Raw genomic sequence first — 17789 nt, 5'->3', positions numbered from 1 at the left:
AACCGTACCACTTTCCACCTTGAAGGATACTTAAAACTCACTTCCTCTTTGAGTTCTTCTCATCCAGATCCTGTAGCTTTGCAGGCATAGTAGGCATTTACACAGCCTATCTCCCGCAATGTTGTTCTTCACGTGGAGAAAGAGACTCTGGAAGTGGATGGCCTTAAATTTCTCCCCCGCCCCTAAGAAACCCTCCTTGCTGTTGTCACGTAACTGCTGTCTCTGTATCTTCTCGTCCCACCAAACGGCCACGATTCAGAGAGTCAGGACAGAGAATAAGTGTCAGGTTTCCAGATTTGAAAATCTAGCTTTCAAAGCATTCCGGAAGATGAGTACAGTGGATTGTTCTAACCCTTCCCAAAGGTTTCAGGAGGGAGTGGAGGGCAGTCTGTGGACACACACATCACGCATCGCTGGTTTCATTTCCAGGGGTGTATGTCAGGTGGGTGTTTGAGGTTTTATTTCCTTAAGCTGCAGTGAGACTCCTGGAAAGGCCAAGTGTAAACAAATAGTCTGACATTCACCCTCCGGGGAGCCAGCTTCCAAATGCACTTGGCTAATGAAATTTCATTAATTGTGCACATCCTGTTAAAAATGCTGCCGCTCCTCTGATGAATTTCAGACTTCTGTCCGCCAGCCTTTTGTCCCTTTTCATGAGGAATATTAGTGACATATTTTATTTTAGTATCATGTTTTCACTTTTCTTCTGGAAAATGGCATCCATTTAATGATTGAAACAGTTGGGTCAAAGGTTTGATGTGATAGCCTAATTAAGTCATTGAATTGTGACCATTTGCACTTGCCAAAGCAGAAGTGTTATAGAGGGATTTTCAATGAGCTTAATTGGAATGACAGCCTAGGTTTCAAGCCCTGGGTGTACAAACTTGGCTTCGTGGGATCTGATGGGTGGAAACCTGCCATGAGAGGAAAGCAGTGTGCCCAGAGCTCCTTTCAACATCCTTTCACAGCCACAAGTGTCTGCACTGGGTGCCTGATTCCCATCACCCTACTAGGAATTTCTTGAAGCATCTATGAGAAAGAGTGCACATTACTTCAAGGAATGATTAAAGCAAACTAAATGTAGAGTCCAGGTCAACTCAATAAGTATTTACTAATTAATGTGTCCTTATTGCTCTGGGAGACACCAAGAGACCTTCACCATCTTCAGGGAAACTGGTTGAAAAGTTAGTTCAAATAAAAACGGCAGAAGTGACAGTGGGGTTGAGTTTATTTTAAATTAGTTTTGTCCAGCCACTGGATTTTCATGTCTTGGCATTTTTTTGCGTGTCTGAGTCATAAATCTTTGTGTAGACCTATAATCATTTTTGTCCATTTTTCACAATTTAAGATATTTTGATAATGTCTTAATGAAATGGCTGATACCTTTGTAATATTATGTGCGTGTTTGCATTTTCGTGTTTGTTTGCAACTAGAAGTAAATGTTTTAAATCATCCTCAGTTACTTCTAGTCTCTTGCTGACATTGTTCACATTAACATTTTAGTATTTTTTTCCTAAATTATAAGGTTGGTTGAAATCAAAATTTTCATTCTGGACAAGGAAGAAAAACACCAGAAGCATTTATATTCACATATTCCCCTCCAACTCCATCTCTTTTTCTCTCTCTGTTGATGATAGAAATTCAGCCCATGTCTCACGTCTGTCTCTGATTATAAGGTCCCTAGCTCAGGCTGGCTGTTGGACACCCCAGGTCATAAAATAAAGTGATCCTCCAAGATAGAATTGAAAGTTTTCTACCTTAGGAAATCATAGACAGTTAAATTCCAGGCAGTTAAAAATGTTTTTAAACAACATTTAAAAAACAGATTTATTACCTTAGGGATGGTGAATGTGGAATTAAAAACAGAGTTTCTTTTTTATAAAAGACCCATAGATGATTATAGATTATACTGAATTATTTTCTATTATGTTATCAAACAGGTTTTTGTAGACTGTTTCCAGAAATTATTTTCGAAAAACTAGAACTGAGCAAACTGTGACTATATAGTGATTTCATAAACATGTCAGTAGTATTAAACATCTAAATTGTAGTATTTGTTTTCTAAGTGTTTCTATATAGTTTAGTTCGTATGTATTTAATACCAAAATAAAATTAATCTTGGAAATCAGTGAAATTCCCTCCCTATTCACTGGGAAACATCTATTTATCTCTTTGTTTACAAACAAAGAAAAAAGAAAAAGTGGTCTGTATTATACATATATACCAAAATGTACCCCTATACCAATGCAAAAAATTGGATACAGAAATAGAATAATTTTGTTCATTTGGAAATACTTTTTATTGGGAAATCATTTCTTTTTTATATGGTAGGATCCTTGGTTTATTTGAATTCTACATAATAGCAACTAATTTACTGATGATATGCTAAATTTAAACCAGAAATATGGAGACAGTAGCCAACAATCATCAACTTCGTCTATTCAACTTAATGGTGCCTCAATTAAGTTCAAAAGTACGTTCTATGAGTGTGAAACGGCATCGTGTCCATTAGGTTTCAAGGCAATTGAATTAGACAGAGAAGCCTATCGATGTGAAAAGTGAGGAGGCCAAGAAAGACCAGAATCAAGGCTATCTCATTGAAATGCAAGTGAGACAGTACTTGCTTTGTCAAAACTGATACTTAAAACTTTGTTGTGAATCAGACACTCCAAACGCATAGAGCCTTACAGATGGCTTGGAATATAATAGTGGTACAATTTTTGTAAAAGTCTGATAGATTAGCAAATGACATTTTTAATTTATTACTATTATTATTATTATTATTTTTAGATAATCTTTAAAGACTGTTGCTTTTTTTTTTTTTTAATTTTATTTATTTATTTATGGCTGTGTTGGGTCTTCGTTTCTGTGCGAGGGCTTTCTCCAGTTGCAGCAAGCGGGGGCCACTCTTCATCGCGGTGCACGGGCCTCTCACTATCGCGGCCTCTCTTGTTGCGGAGCACAGGCTCCAGACACGCAGGCTCAGTAGTTGCGGCTCACGGGCCTAGTTGCTCCGTGGCATGTGGGGTCTTCCTAGACCAGGGCTCGAACCCGTGTCCCCTGCATTGGCAGGCAGATTCTCAACCACTGCGCCACCAGGGAAGCCCCTAAATTTATTATTTAATTCAGTTGTTTATCCATCAAACATTGATTGAACACTTACTACTGGTGTGTATCAGGCAGTGCTGGTCCTGGAGGAATAAGGAAAAACATGGCATGGTTATTCATTCATGCGGTATTTCTGTTCTTTGTTCAGATGGCTATATTCTGCTATATTATCTGATTTCTAACTATGTGGGACTGTAGAATCTCATAATTAAAAAAATAATCTAGATGTCATTTAGAACAGTGAATCTAAGCAGAACTGTGTCTTCCCCTCTTAACAAAATCCACTTATTTATACTTTTTAAATACTTCTTTACAAAAGTACTAAATTACAGATTTTACAAAACACAAATCCATTTCTCTGTTTAATTTTTCGACAATTTAAGATAATTTTTGTCCTAGATTTGCTAACTTTAGTAGTTCAGAAGTGGTCCATGTCTTGCGATATAAATTGATCTCAGTAGAAAATCTTCCTTTAACTTATATTTCTGTCTCCTCTTTTTTTCTCCCAATAGTTTTACCCAGCCACACATGTGGAAATCCCGGAGAAATACTGAAAGGAGTTCTCCACGGAACGAGATTCAACATAGGAGACAAGATCCGGTATAGCTGTCTCTCCGGCTACATCTTGGAAGGTCACGCCATCCTGACTTGCATCGTCAGCCCTGGGAATGGAGCGTCCTGGGACTTCCCAGCCCCGTTTTGCAGAGGTAGGTGCTGTACGGGGAGGGTGTATGATGAGCTGACACCTGCACTAAGCAAATGGCTTTGGAATTGACATTGGAAAAGTTTCCACTTCACGAAAGCAAGACACATGGCACTGGGTCTTCCCACGTCAGCCCATTCTGTTCCCTAAAGCAATATTGTACGTTACCTACGAAACCACGGCTGCACCCTGTAAAGTCAGTAACAAATTTAGATATGTTCCTTAAACATCCAAATTTGTCTTCAAACTTTGTGGACTTCTACATATTTTTATCACTTATTGTCATAGCATTCTAAGATTTAATGCACACATTTATGGCCTCCTTGCCTTGAAGTTTCCTTTTTTATCTTTTTCTCATTAAAAATGGCAGATACCCCTTGATAATTAAATTGTACCATTGGAAGACTCTTTCAACACTGTCGGGCTTTGGAGATAGACCATAAAGGATTGCACTAGTGCAAGTGTTCCTCGTTATGATTTGTTGCAAGATTAGAATCAGTTTTCTGGAAGCCTTGTGATTTTTAGCCTTTTCTGTGACATTATTTTCCTGATCCAGTAACTTTAGGAAAGAGCATACTTTGACTCTTAGGTTTTGACTTTCCTAAGAAAAAACTCACTTTATGGTTTCAAATGTAAAAGTGTAGCTTACATTTATTGAGGTCTTAATATAATTCAGAAAATATGCTAAGTGCTTTACCTGAATCATATCGCTGAATTCTTACAAGACCCCGCTGAAATAATAAATACTCACACTCATTTAACAGGTAAAGAAGCACAATTTTAATTTTCAAAAGGTTCCAAAAGATAGCATATGATGAGTTAAGACACAAACCCATGTCTGACTTTTTTTTATTGAAGTATGGTTGATTTACAATATTGTGTTAGTTTCAGGTGTACAGCAAAGTGATTTGGTTATACCTATATATATGGATGTATCTATATTCTTTTTTTCAATTGTTTTCCATTATAGTTTATTATAAGAACCCATGTCCAACTTTTTATCCATGTATGTAACCAGGCAAATCCACAGCCTTAGCTTAAGTCATATCAAAATGTGTTGTTTTCATCAGTCTGTTTATATTTTCGTCTATGCTGTTTAATGAATACTTTTCTATTTTTTTTGTTATCTCTGTTACGTGTTGCGGTCTCATGAGATCTTCCCAATGCTACTTATCTTAGTTATGGCATATTGCTGCTGCTACTACTACTACTATTAATACAACTAGTATTACTACTAGTACTATTACTACTACTGCCATTATTACTACAGCTGGTAACTAGTACGTATTGATTGCTTGTTATGAGCAGGAATTACTTTTTCATGTGTAATCTTCACAGTAGGTATTTTATTAAAGAAGTATTTTACACGTGAGGCATCTGAGGGTTAGATGGGAAACATAACTTGTTCAAGGTATTCCAGCTGGTAATTACCAGAGGTCAGATCCACCATCTTCAAATCATCCCTGTGTCCTAGCGAAATTCCTGTTATGGATATTTTCTACCGCACGCATCCATTACTCCTCCAGAAATGCTCATTTTCTTGCATGTTCCTCAGGTCTATTATCTCTCTCTTCTTTTTTTCCTTAGTGCTATTAATTATTTTACATCTTCTATTGTCGAAAGAGTGGTGGCCTCAAAATCCAGATTTCTGTGTCCCTTCCCTTGTCTTTTCACTGATTCCCTCAACTAAGTGATACTGTTTAAGGACTCTGTCACTTGGATATCCTAAGTATATTCTTTTTTCCCTATTTCTACCACTGTGTATCTGATATTCACTCTGTGGAAACGTTGCAGTCACTCTCTCCATTTTTCCCTGCTTGCCCCTTTTATTCTGTCAGACTGTCTTTCACGTCTCCCCTTTCCCACTCCAACCGTCCCGTGCCAGTTGTGTTTTCTTCTCACCCAGACCAGCTTCAAGTTGGTGAAATGAGCGCCACATCCAGAATCTCAGCCTTCATCCTACCCTCTCCTCCTTAGTCCCACTCCCAGCACACACGCCTTCATCATCACCTGTCCTCTCTCAGCCAGACCACTTGAGTGACTCAACAAGAATTAAGTGCAAACCCTTGAAAACGCTGCCCCGGAGCTCCATCACCTCGTCTGAACTGACTTGTCCGCTTTCATCCGTTAGTGTTCCCAAACACAGATGTTATGCTTCTGTCTCCACGCGATGCTTTGCTCGGTCTGAGTTCCCAAAAGCCAACTGTGTGCGTCTCTCCCAAGTGCTGTGTTCCTCACACCAAGCTGTTAGCTTGGCATCCCCTCCACGGTGGGAGTATTGACACCAGAAATCAGCAAACTCTACAAAGCAGGGTTTCTTCCCAAAGAGTTCCTTACCAGCTCACCACTCCATGCCTAAATCCAAACTTTCACTCATTTTTTCCTGTTATGCAGTTTTCCCTTTCATCTCCGTTAAAGCCATAAATCTTACTTAGTTGTCAAGTTCACACTTAAGCCCAAATTTTAGTCACTTTTTTTAAAACCATTGCAGCCCCTTTTTAAATTCTTTAAGAAAACACAAGTCCTTTTGTCTTGAGCATTTATTTTGTTGCTATTTATATTTTAACCTTATGTCTTCAGCGTTTCCTCAACTAGTTTGTAACCCCCCAGGACATAATTTACAGTCATAAAAACTGTGTGACTGTGTCCTTGCTTCTACCTTAAAATTAGCCGAATCCATAGCTATTTACCCCTAATGCTGTACCTAATCCCCCATTCAAACATTTAATAGAGGAGTGGAAATATGCTGGGCATCAAATGAGGAGTTATTATAAACTGGAAAATGCAAAAATAAATATTAACAGCAACTATGCCAGTTTCTGTTTTGCTCATACTTCCCCAAGTATTTTCTTCTTAATTGAAGGGTCTTTACTAATTTCACAATTATACAACTTACAAAGTCAAAGTTGATATAACAGCTCATAATCTTTCCTATGTTGTCACCAATTTATTAAATCCAAACCATATCAAGATGCTTTTATCATAATATTTTTCTTTTCTTCTATATTATAGATTATTAAATTTATGCTTAAATTTTGCTTTTTTCAGTGCTTGGGATAGTAACATTTCAAAGGACATTAAATTTGATATAATTATTTTATATAACAGATTTGAAAGATACAACACAGTTTGCCATTGATTTTGGATAACTGGATCATAAAGAAAAAAGTCGATAATCTAATTCTTATAAATGTGTAGATGTGGCGTATCTAGAGGAGATAAATTAATTTCAGCGATATGGACTTAGATAATTTTAAAAAATGAAATGAGTATATCTTCTGCTTCCCCAACATCCTAGTTATTTTGTTCCAGGAATTGCTTGAGGAGTCATCTTAAAGTGCTGCCAACACCACTGAATCTCTTTGCAATGGCCTTTTCCGAGTGTTGAAAATTTTACATTGTAACTCCAAGTGGCAGTATTTAACCTGAACAATGACACTTAAATGTATCGTTTCTAGAGTCACGTGGTACTCTTTAAAGACAAAGGATATGGCCATATATTTAATAAAGTCAGTGCATAATGAAGTGGGAGGTCAGCCAGATTTACTTAAAACTGATTCCCTTAAACAGGAGACCAGCATCAAACTGACTTCTTTCAAGGATGAGAGTTCAGATTGTCTCCTTCTGGAGGTGTGTTTTTGTCTTCCTCATTTATCCTTGAGTTTTCACCTAAATGTCTGTATCTTCCTTCATCTCCCTTCATTATTGCACATTGTTCCTCTTGTCTCTTCTGATCTTTACAAAGATGTACTGTTTCTGTATTTGCAGGTGTGGTGTGTATTTAGAGGAGAAACATAAAAGGGGAAAAGAAAAAAAAAAACTAGATATATTCAATGACGCATGCTCCCAACTCAGAATTTAAATGCCTTCTTAATTTATGTTTCCCCTATTCTATTATTAAATCACAAAGACTATAATGTCACGGTCCAGGAATTATCATAAATGACTTTGAGCTCCAGGATAATAGAGGGCCATAGCATATGAAATCCAAAAGAGAAGGTATTCTCCTTGAATGGAAAATTCGCATGGTAGGTCCTTGTCTCCAGATTTGTGATAAGATTGTCCGAGAAGGCAGAAAGGAAGTAGGTCAGGAGCTGCATTTGGAAAATGCTCCTTCGTAAGAAACCTATCGTCTGACGTGGAGAAATCCCCGGGGAGAAGTGGTCCTGTCCTCACATTAGTCCACCATTAGGTGGGGAAGTTGTTCTTAAACCATCTCCCTTCGGTCCCTTCAGTGAGCATTTCCATCCACTCCAGCTCTCCAATTCTGGATCTCATTTTTGAAAGCATTAGTGTGATCTTACGTCAACTGTCTTATTCCATGGATATAATCACATAGGAAATGTATATACGTTTGGGGACATGAGCTATCTCTGGTCCTGGAAAAGGCTAGGCTCCTTTACGCTCTGGAAAGGTGATAGGATGGTTGCATTAGGCATATGCCGCCTGAAATAAGCCAGCTCTAAGCAAACACTAGTCTCCTTAGCCAGAGATGCCTGCTCCCCCTTCCCCGAACATTACTTTCTGATATGCCTTAATTCTTTCAATGATGGAGCACTTTGTATTTGCAAAGTATGCCTCAGAAAATAATTCTTAGCAGCTACCGCAGAGCTGAGATCCCTAAAGTCATAGCTCTGGACATTCCCATTTACAGGCTGTCCTAAATAACTTATTTTTGTATATTCTACGCTTCATAGATTAGCCTGTATTAACATTATGTGCATGAGTCATATGAACTACCATAGAAAGGCATCTAAAAGTCATATGTATGCAATGTCAATTTGTAAATATGCTGAAACCCACAAATGTATGATCCTGTGTATACCTCAAATCACCTTGAGATGTATGCAGGGAAAGTAATAGTATTCTTGTATTGAAGGTAAGGAAGTAAAGCTTCAATTGTGTTGACATATGTTGGTTTATGACTTGAACTTTGTAGCGAGACAGCTGTCCTAAATTTCTCACTTTTAAGTAAACTGTTACTAAATTTGATTAAGTAGCATTTGTACATAATTTAAAAATTTAATAATGCTGAAGGGATTATAGTGAAAAGGAACATCCTATTGAAACACCCATACTCTTAGGCTATAGACATTTCAGTAAAATTTAACCATTTTTGTCATTATTATCTTATATATGCTTATACTGTTCTTTTTTGCTTTATCAAGTTAAAACTTTTTAAACTTTTTAAATTGAGCGTCACTGTAATTTTATCACTCCATTCACCATGTCTTGTTTCTTCCAATTTAATTCAGATTTCTAAACATTATAAATCTGAATAATGCACTTGACCGTTTATACCTTATTTCTTTGATTTTTGACAGCATCTTTCGCCTGTGCACTGTATAAGATGTGACTATCATTGCCTCTGCTCTTTCCAGTAAATGTTCTAATACTTTCCTTCCTCTGTGTTCTCTCAGCTGTAATAGCACTTTTGCGGGATCAAAGTTGTGAACGTGTACGTTTTATTCTATGATCGTAATTAAGTCCTTCTTAATTGGCAATAAACAGCATTTGTGTTATTACAACTGTGTACATATTGTTCCAACATCTTCAGCCCTGTGCCACTCAAAGAGAGTTCAGAGCAGATCAGCGTTCTTTCTTAGCCTCAATTATTCATAATAATGCTGCAATTACTTTTTTTTTCCATGTTTGGACCAAGACTTTCCTGTTCTGCTTGTTTACTTAATGTAACATTAGCAGGCTCCAGTGTTACTATTGTCTGCTCGTGTTAAACCCCAGATGAGTATTTCTGACCGGTGGTTGGTTCTGATTCAGCGGTGATTTGGGGGCTTTCGTGTCTGGCTTTCAGTCAGTCCTGGCAGCTTTGTCTCCATCCACTGGCAGAGGGAGGAAAGAGCCTGGGGTTGTTACTGGCAGGCCTCCCACGCGTATACTGCACTGGTTAGACTCAGTCATGTGGACGTCCTTAACTGCAAGGAAAGCTCGAAAGAAAAGGAAGAAGAAAAAGCAGATTTGGTAAATGGCTGGCCTATGCCGTGACTGCCTTCTATTTGTCCTAAATTTTTGAATTATTTTTTTTCCCCTTGTTGATTTATAAAACTTACGTTTCATCCCAATAATCCAGATATCTTCTACCTTATACTTATTTGAATTATTGCTGGGAATGAACTCTATTCTTCTTCCTGAAGGTCACTGACTTACTTCTCTAACGTAAACCAGATTGCATCGTATTTTGCATACACTTGTCTTCTGCGGTTCCTGAAATCTCGGTCATCACCACCCTCAGCACATTGTGCGTTCGTCCCCTTGTCTGTACCCCTTTTGCCCTCATTTCCCCAAATCCATCGGTTCCCTCTCCCTGTTCTCTCAGAGGGTCCAGCACTGGCTTGTAGGTCTGTTATCAGGCAGTGTTTCTGACACTTCTTCACTGTTCCACTCAACCTGTTCACTATTTTCTAAATCCTGTCTTCTTCTCTCTTTGTTTCATCTCAGATAGTTTCCTGAGAAAGGTTGCTTTGGAGGAAAACCCTTTGAGCTTTAGCATGCCTGCAAATAGCCCCTGTCTGCATCCGTACTGATGGCCAGTCTAGCTGAGTATAAAATTATACATGGAAACCATTTCCTCCCAGAATTGTTAAAGCATCGTTTCATTATTTTAAGCATATTATTGGCTTCTGCTTGACAAAAAATATTCCAAACTAGAAAAGTAATAAGTTTTCCAGGCATATGTCAAAAAAGAGAGAGAGAAAAAAAACAGGTCTTTAAGAAAGCATCCACAAGTGAAACATTATTTGAGGGAAGATACTATATTCATAACCTTTTGGAGTAGAAGGATAACATACAGCATGGGGAAAAGCCAAAGATGTTCAGAATGAGCTAGGTTGTAACCCAGAGCATCCTTCTTCTGTGTGATGGTGCTGGTGGGGCCAGTGACCATCATCGTTCAGGCAGGGGCTCGGGGCTGTTCAGCTGCCACACGCCTAACCAAGAAAAACTCCCAGTTCCTCAGTATTTAGATCAGTGCCGTTCGCTAGAAATATAATGCAACCCACAAGTGGGAGCCAACTATGTAATTAAAATTTCCTAATAACAACATTGATAAAGTAAAAAGAAACAGGTGCATTTAATTTTAATAATGCATTTTATTAACCTAGCATAGTCCAAAGATGACCATTTCTACACATAATCAGTATAAAATATTAATGAAGTAGTTTGCACTTTTTCCCTAGTCTTTAAGACCTGGTGTGTATTTCAGTTACATCATTTCTCAAGGTGAAATAACCACATGTTCTCATTAGCTATGTATGCTAGTATCTACTATTTCAGACAGCTCAGACTTAGCAAGCAGAAGAATTTTAGTTTTCTTTTTTTCTTTCCACAACAGTTGTTAATGTATGCAGAGTTCTGGTGCTGTGAGAACATGTCACTTTCACTTATGATTTAGAGTTCAATATACAGTTGTAGTTTTATGATAAGGACTCATAAGAAAATGGGTCTGAAATATACACATCTATGCCATTCTCTGATTGGAAGTCTCCCCTTTAACTTCTCGGCAATTGCTGAAACAGATCTGAGCTGAATAGTATCGGAAAGGAGAAGTCTGTTTTTACTATTACTTTTAAGCAAAAGATCACGGTGAGCCTAGCTCTCCAGTAATCCAAAAAGATTTCTCAAAAGGAATCTCATTTCAGATACTATCTTACTTTGGGAAGAAATGATATTGGGATCTAATGAATGAAGATTATGGGAAACTTTGAAGGAGAGGCTAATTAGCTAGTGGAGTTGGCAAAGAATTGAAAACAGCTTTGTGCATGTGTGGCTCCAGATGTATAAAAGAATAAAAATAAGAGTGACTCTAGGGCGAAAATAAACTAGATTCAATTCTGGGACCTAGCGGTTATGACCTATGTTACTGTAAGTACATTGGATTCCTCTCTCACACTTCTTTTCCATCTGTAAACTACTACGGTAAGATGTTCATACGGCAACCTAGCTACAGAGACCACATACCCAATTTCTACACAGTATTGTCAATAGAAAAGCAAATGTTTTGAAAAGATGATATTCTCAGTGTTAGTATGAGGATTAAGTGAAATGACATATGCAAAACATCCTGCAAAGTCTTTAACACATAAAGAAGGTGAATAAAGCACAGGTGATAGAGCATGATGTTTATGGGCTGTGCAGTGTTATTTTCTCTCTCAGTTCTCAATTTTCCTACCTGTGTAATAGTACCTATTTCACAGGTCTGTTGTAAAGATTAAATGAGATAATCCAGATAAAATCCTTAACAGAGAACTCGACACAGTGAAGTTCTGTATGTATTAGCTGTTATGATTACTGTTTCTATCTTCTCCCCGCTCCAGTTTTGAAAGCAAATTCAGATTTCAGATTTAAGTGATTGGAGACAAATGGCAAAAAATTTGAAAGTAAATTCATATAGATTATAGGATCTCAGTGCTAGTAGCTCTTAAACAAATGGCTTTTCTGCATTACTGAAATTCTTTGGGGAAAAAAAAAAACCCACCAGGCTGATTTAAGAAGAGAAACTGAATGAATAGAGACTCAGACAAAGAGCCAGCTAAGTGCCTACTAAAGGGTGAGTCCGTGTCAGGACAGGTCATTGTGTTTTATGTGTCACTACTTGGACTGCAGTAAGGAGACTAAAACCACATATACAGCGTGTGTGTAGATACACATATGCATATAAATAGCATGACAGTATCGAAAGTGTAGATTTGGTAATAGTCAGATGGAGATTATTTCTAGATTCCTTTTCCTTAAGGGACTAATCAATCAACCTTTTTCTTGAGGGATTAATCAATCAAGTTCAACGTATTTTTAATAAGGAACACATGGAGGAGCATCTGTTATCTAATGATAGACATTTCAGCTTGGTCACTCAAATTGTAGATTTTTAAGAAAAAGATGTGATGATAATAACAGTTAAACCTGTAGCAATGACCAAATGTCAGACATCATTTACATGCTTTACAAATATTCTCGTGTTTAACTTTCACAATAACCCCGCAAGTTTTGTATTATCATTGATCCTGTTTTTCAGTCAGAGAGACTCGGGCACAGAGACGTGAGGTGACTTTTCTGAGGTCACACAGTAGTGAATGGGAGAGTTAGAATCTGGACCTGGTGTCTTATGCCATTGGGTCCTGCAATGCCCTGCTCGTTCCCTTTTAATTTATGAGAATACAAAAAATAGGTTCCTTTAAAGAAGGAACTTACATTTTCATTGGGGAACAAATATTTGAAGTTGGATTAGACAAACAAACATTTTCTTCTTGAGGGATTGGTGCTTGAGCCCTGAGGAATCTGGCAAGGGGCGGAGAGAACACAGCTTGTCTGGGGATGTCCTGCTTCTGGGGGTGAAGCGTGTGCCTTGGTTTTCTCCGGGGGAGATGGAAGTTGGTGGTCTCCAGCATCCTCCGTTTCTCCACCTGTTCCTTGTGCAATGCAGGAGAAAGTGTCTGGCAGACCTGCAGGCCCTTCAGAGATTATGAGCCTAAAAAGAGAAATATGAGGGCAGTAAGATGCCGGCAGGGAAGAGTGACTGCCAATCTCAGTATTTTCTGCAGAAGCCTGTGGTTCAAAGCAAGCACCAGCTAAAACTGTTTTCTGGGGGCTTGATGGGAGCTACCACCAGCAACAGCCTCAGGGCTTTCAGATGAAAAACATGATGTATAAACCCAGCTCAAGAGAGCCTTAAGCCCAAAGAGAGCTGTTTGGCTGTAGGACCTTTCTCGTTTTATTTTAAAGGCTAACATATGACTTGCTGCAGCTGTTTCTTTGTAGAGTAAGTCAATCTTGGAGCAGAGGAGGCAAGTAGGAATCCATTTCCCCAAGTCAGATGGTCTTCCTCCTCTGGGGAAGGCTTCTCTTTGCATGAAGTTGGTCCTCTTTCCTCTTTCTCTGTCGCAACCCTAAATCCTTCCCTACCGCCAATTTGTCCTCCCAGGGATTCTCATCTGGGGGCAGAAAGGTGAGGCCTGAAGGATGGTGCTGGCATCTGGGCTCCGTGAACCCGCAGGGTGCTGGTTCCAGGCACAGTGGTGTTAGGAGGCCCTTGAGACCAGATATAAGCTCCCTGAGACGTGGTTGACCAGTAACTCTTCCCTCCTTATTTTCCATTTTTGCCCAACAGACTCTTTTTCAGCCACTATGAATTACTAAAGAAGGAAAGCCAGGGGGAAGTAGAAGTAGCATGGCTAAGCATTTTATTTAGACCAAATCTCCGCGGCAGGTGTTGTGTTACGAACTTGGCATACGTTCGTTTATGTTATCGCGTCCAAAAGTGTTCACGGTTAATATGAATACTGAGAGTTTGCAGGTGAGGGATCTAACTCCCTGAGATGTGAGGGATCCTGTCCAGGGCTGCGGAGACAGTAGGTGGTAAAGGCCCTTCTCACTTTGTGCCTTCTGTTTGGGGTGGTTAAGGAGAGGTGTTTTTGTTTTTTTCCTTTTGTTCTATTGAGAAGCATGATCTGCAAACCATTGAAAAATAACCATAAGTGCGTTATGATCATTGACTAAAGCTGCTTACTCACCAAGACTCTAACCTTGTTTCTCTCTGTCTCAACAAAAGCATTTAAGATAAATATTCACCTGAAAGTGTCAAAACACAGTGTCACTATTACTTGAGAGTTTTAAAGAGTGTAGGATATGGCAGCTGTTTTGCTTTTTTTAAAGAGTTGACGGATTTTATGCATTTCGGGACAGTTGTATTTCCTTGGAAGGATGACTGAGAGTTAGCATGCAAAGATGCCACCAAATAAAGTACCAGGAGCAGTCTCAGCAATACCTTTAATAAAACATGGTAAATAATGGATGTCAGTGTTTCATTTGGAACTGCCTAAAGCTGCAAATTTCTTTAATTGATAAGCCTTACATAATGTGACCAGAAATGACAATATGGCACTTGCCAGCGCTTTATGAAATGTCACTCAGGGTGTTTAATTGCAGACATTCTGCCACTAGTGATGATGGGGAAGAGAAATACTGGGAGAACATGTAGCTGGAGGGGAGGAGAAGGGAGAGAAGTCATGCTTTTTGTGGGTACCGATCAATTCTGTGATATTTAAAACACAGCTGGGTTTTTATCAGTTATGTTACAGAGGTAACATTGTAAAATGAATCTTAGATGATCTTTCTTGTCAGGACCAAGCATTGCAAAGTGAGATTGAATGAGGTAGTCTTCATATAAGAAACCCAGATCTAAATAAAGTTTGAATGGCTTTAGACAATTTAGCTTTCAGCACTTTTCTTGCATACTGTGTAATAACCAACTCTAAGTCTTACCAAAATTGAAAAAAAATATCGAAAACATATGTCAACATTATTATAGTAAATCTGGTCTACATGGTTTGCATTTCACTATGATACAAGGCTTTCTGATAAGCACTTTTTTTTAATATATATTATCTCATTAAATACAATCTTGGAACTGGTTTAAAGCACAGTCATAAGTGCCTGTATACAAATCATTTTGTGGATCAATTTACAGTATTTTTCCATGATTTGTTTTTCCATGTAAGTACCATATTAGGTTGCAGGGCTGAAGTTGTCTAGTGCCCAAAAAAACACATGTCCAATTAAATGCCATTCATTGTGACAGGCAGTGAAGGAAGTGTTTAATAGCGAGGACTTGGTCATTCAAGGTCCTGCTTTCTTACTTACTAGCTCAACATCATGGACAAGCTGTCTGCAAAACCTCTGGTTCTGAATCTGTTGAACTGGATTAATGCTACTTTTTTTTTTTATATAATTGAAGTACAGTTGATTTACCACGTTGAGTTACTTTCAAGTGCAGAGCAAAGTGATTCAGTTTGGATTATATATATATTATATAGCTGGATTAAAACTACTTTTAATTTCATGGGACTGGTAAAGTTTAAATGAAATGCTTGAAGTACTTAATACCAATAATAGCTATTATTATTGAAATCATTATCATTGAAGAGCTAGAATGGAACAAAAATGGAGACCGAAGGAGGCCAATTCATCCTCTGAAAAGCTCTTAGAGACTAAAGTCATAGAGCATAGTGCATTGTTTTCTCTTTTTAAGATTGGTATTAAGTCATAAACATTTCAATTTTAACTGACAACATTTTCTTCTCAATATCCTCAATATTATACAAAGTAATAGTTCTCTCTCTCCCCATAATTGAACATAATGAGTGTTTCCAGTGTTTGCTTCTACACATAATGCTATAATTAGTGTCTCTGTACATATAACATTGCTTTTGTTTCTTCTGTTTGATTATTTCCTAAGGATAGAATTCTCAGAATGTTATTTATGCTTTGCAAATTTGCTGAACAAATTTCCATGCCGCAAGTATTTTCACTACAGTTACTCTTGGTTTTGATGTTAGTATTTCCTTTTTAATTTGCTGAGAATTTACTAGCATTAAAATGATGCCCCAAAGTTGGTTTGTTTTTTTTTTATTTCCAGTAGAATATATCTGCTGTCTATTTGTGTTTGTTCATTTGTTCTTTCAAGAAATGTTTATCCAGGAGAGACAAGATGTCAGATACATTTAACAGTCAGGTCACTAGACTTTTTCTGTCAAGGACCAGATAGCAAATATTTTATGTGTTTCAAGTCATATGGTCTCTGTTTCCGCTACTGTAGTCAGTCATTTTAGAGCAAAAGTCTCCATAGACGCTGCCTAAGCAAATAGGCTTGGCTGTTTCCAGTAAAACTCTATTTACAGTAACAGATACTGGGCTGTATGTAGCCCACAGGCTGTAGTTTGCTTACATTAGTTCTTCGCTGGGGCTACAAAGTGAACAAAACAAGAAAAATGCCAACCGCCGTGAGAATATCTTAATGGGTAGAGGTAGACCACATAAATCGAAAAATAAATGAGTAAAAACAAATATGTCACATATCCAATCGTACTACGTGTTTACAGACGCTCTCACTAAGACAGTGACATTTGATTGAGCTGTGGTGACCAGTTGCTTGGTTTGCCCTGGCCTGTCCTGGTTTTAGCACCGGAAGCCCCATGTCCTGGGAAACCACTACCTTTGGCCAAACCAGCATTATTTGGAGCCCTCGGAGAGGTGAGAGATTAAACTGTATGAGAATGGCAAGAGCATGGTCCAGATCAAGGAAACAGCCAGGGTTTTGGTCCTGAGTGACCCCAGGGTGAGTGGAGAATAACGTAGCAGCCAGTATGGTGGAGCAGACTGGACAGTGTGTGAATCTGGGAGAAAAAGTCAGAGAAGATGGGCGTTGAAAGATCCTGGGAGCCCCGTGGACCATCATACAGACTTTAGCTTCTATTCTGAGCAACGTGGGAAGACACTGGAAGGTTTTGACAAGAGAAGTGGCATCATCTCATTTTGAACGTAAGAGCCTTACGCTGACTGCTCTGTTGAGCAAAGAGTATATGGTGGGAAGGGCAAAGTGGGAAAACCTGTTAGGAAGCCCCTGCAGTCTTCAAGGTGAGGGATGATGTCATGTTGAGAGACAGTAGGAGCAGGGAAGGCTGCAAAATGCATTTGGGTTAAGAATACAGCTTAGAAGGGTCAACTTTTCAGAGAGACTTCTCTGAAGACCTACTGGATAGTAGGTTCCCTCCCGCCTCTGACCCAGGGCATTCTTTATCCTATCATTCTTATTCTTTATCATTGCATTAAAAACCCATTTATGATAAAAACTCTCCAGAAAGTGGGCATAGAGGGAACCTACCTCAACATAATAAAGGCCATATATGACAAACCCACAGCAAACATCATTCTCAATGGTGAAAAACTGAAAGCATTTCCTCTAAGATCAGGAACGAGACAAGGATGTCCACTCTCACCACTATTATTCAACATAGTTCTGGAAGTCCTAGCCACGGCAATCAGAGAAGAAAAAGAAATAAAAGGAATACAAATTGGAAAAGAGGAAGTAAAACTGTCACTGTTTGCGGATGACATGATACTATACATAGAGAATCCTAAAACTGCCACCAGAAAACTGCTAGAGCTAATTAATGAATATGGTAAAGTT

At 38.4% G+C, this 17789-nt stretch overlaps 1 protein-coding gene across 1 annotated transcript in view; it reads left to right on the top strand.

Moving 5' to 3' along the window:
• The window catches only part of CSMD1 (CUB and Sushi multiple domains 1), a gene marked incomplete at its 5' end in the record, with an annotated part of 1822885 nt that overhangs the window by 886912 nt on the left and 918184 nt on the right, over positions 1-17789 (top strand). The window contains one exon of the mRNA XM_082444064.1: positions 3621-3815. Within this exon, the coding sequence (XP_082300190.1) occupies positions 3621-3815 (195 nt within the window). The remainder of the gene's footprint in view (positions 1-3620; positions 3816-17789) is intronic.

This window comes from Balaenoptera physalus (assembly GCF_965194825.1).
Source record: "Balaenoptera physalus genome assembly, chromosome: 21".
Lineage (NCBI taxonomy): Eukaryota > Metazoa > Chordata > Mammalia > Artiodactyla > Balaenopteridae > Balaenoptera > Balaenoptera physalus.
The sequence above is the reverse complement of the archived record's forward strand: the minus strand, read 5'-3'. Positions and strand labels throughout refer to the sequence as shown.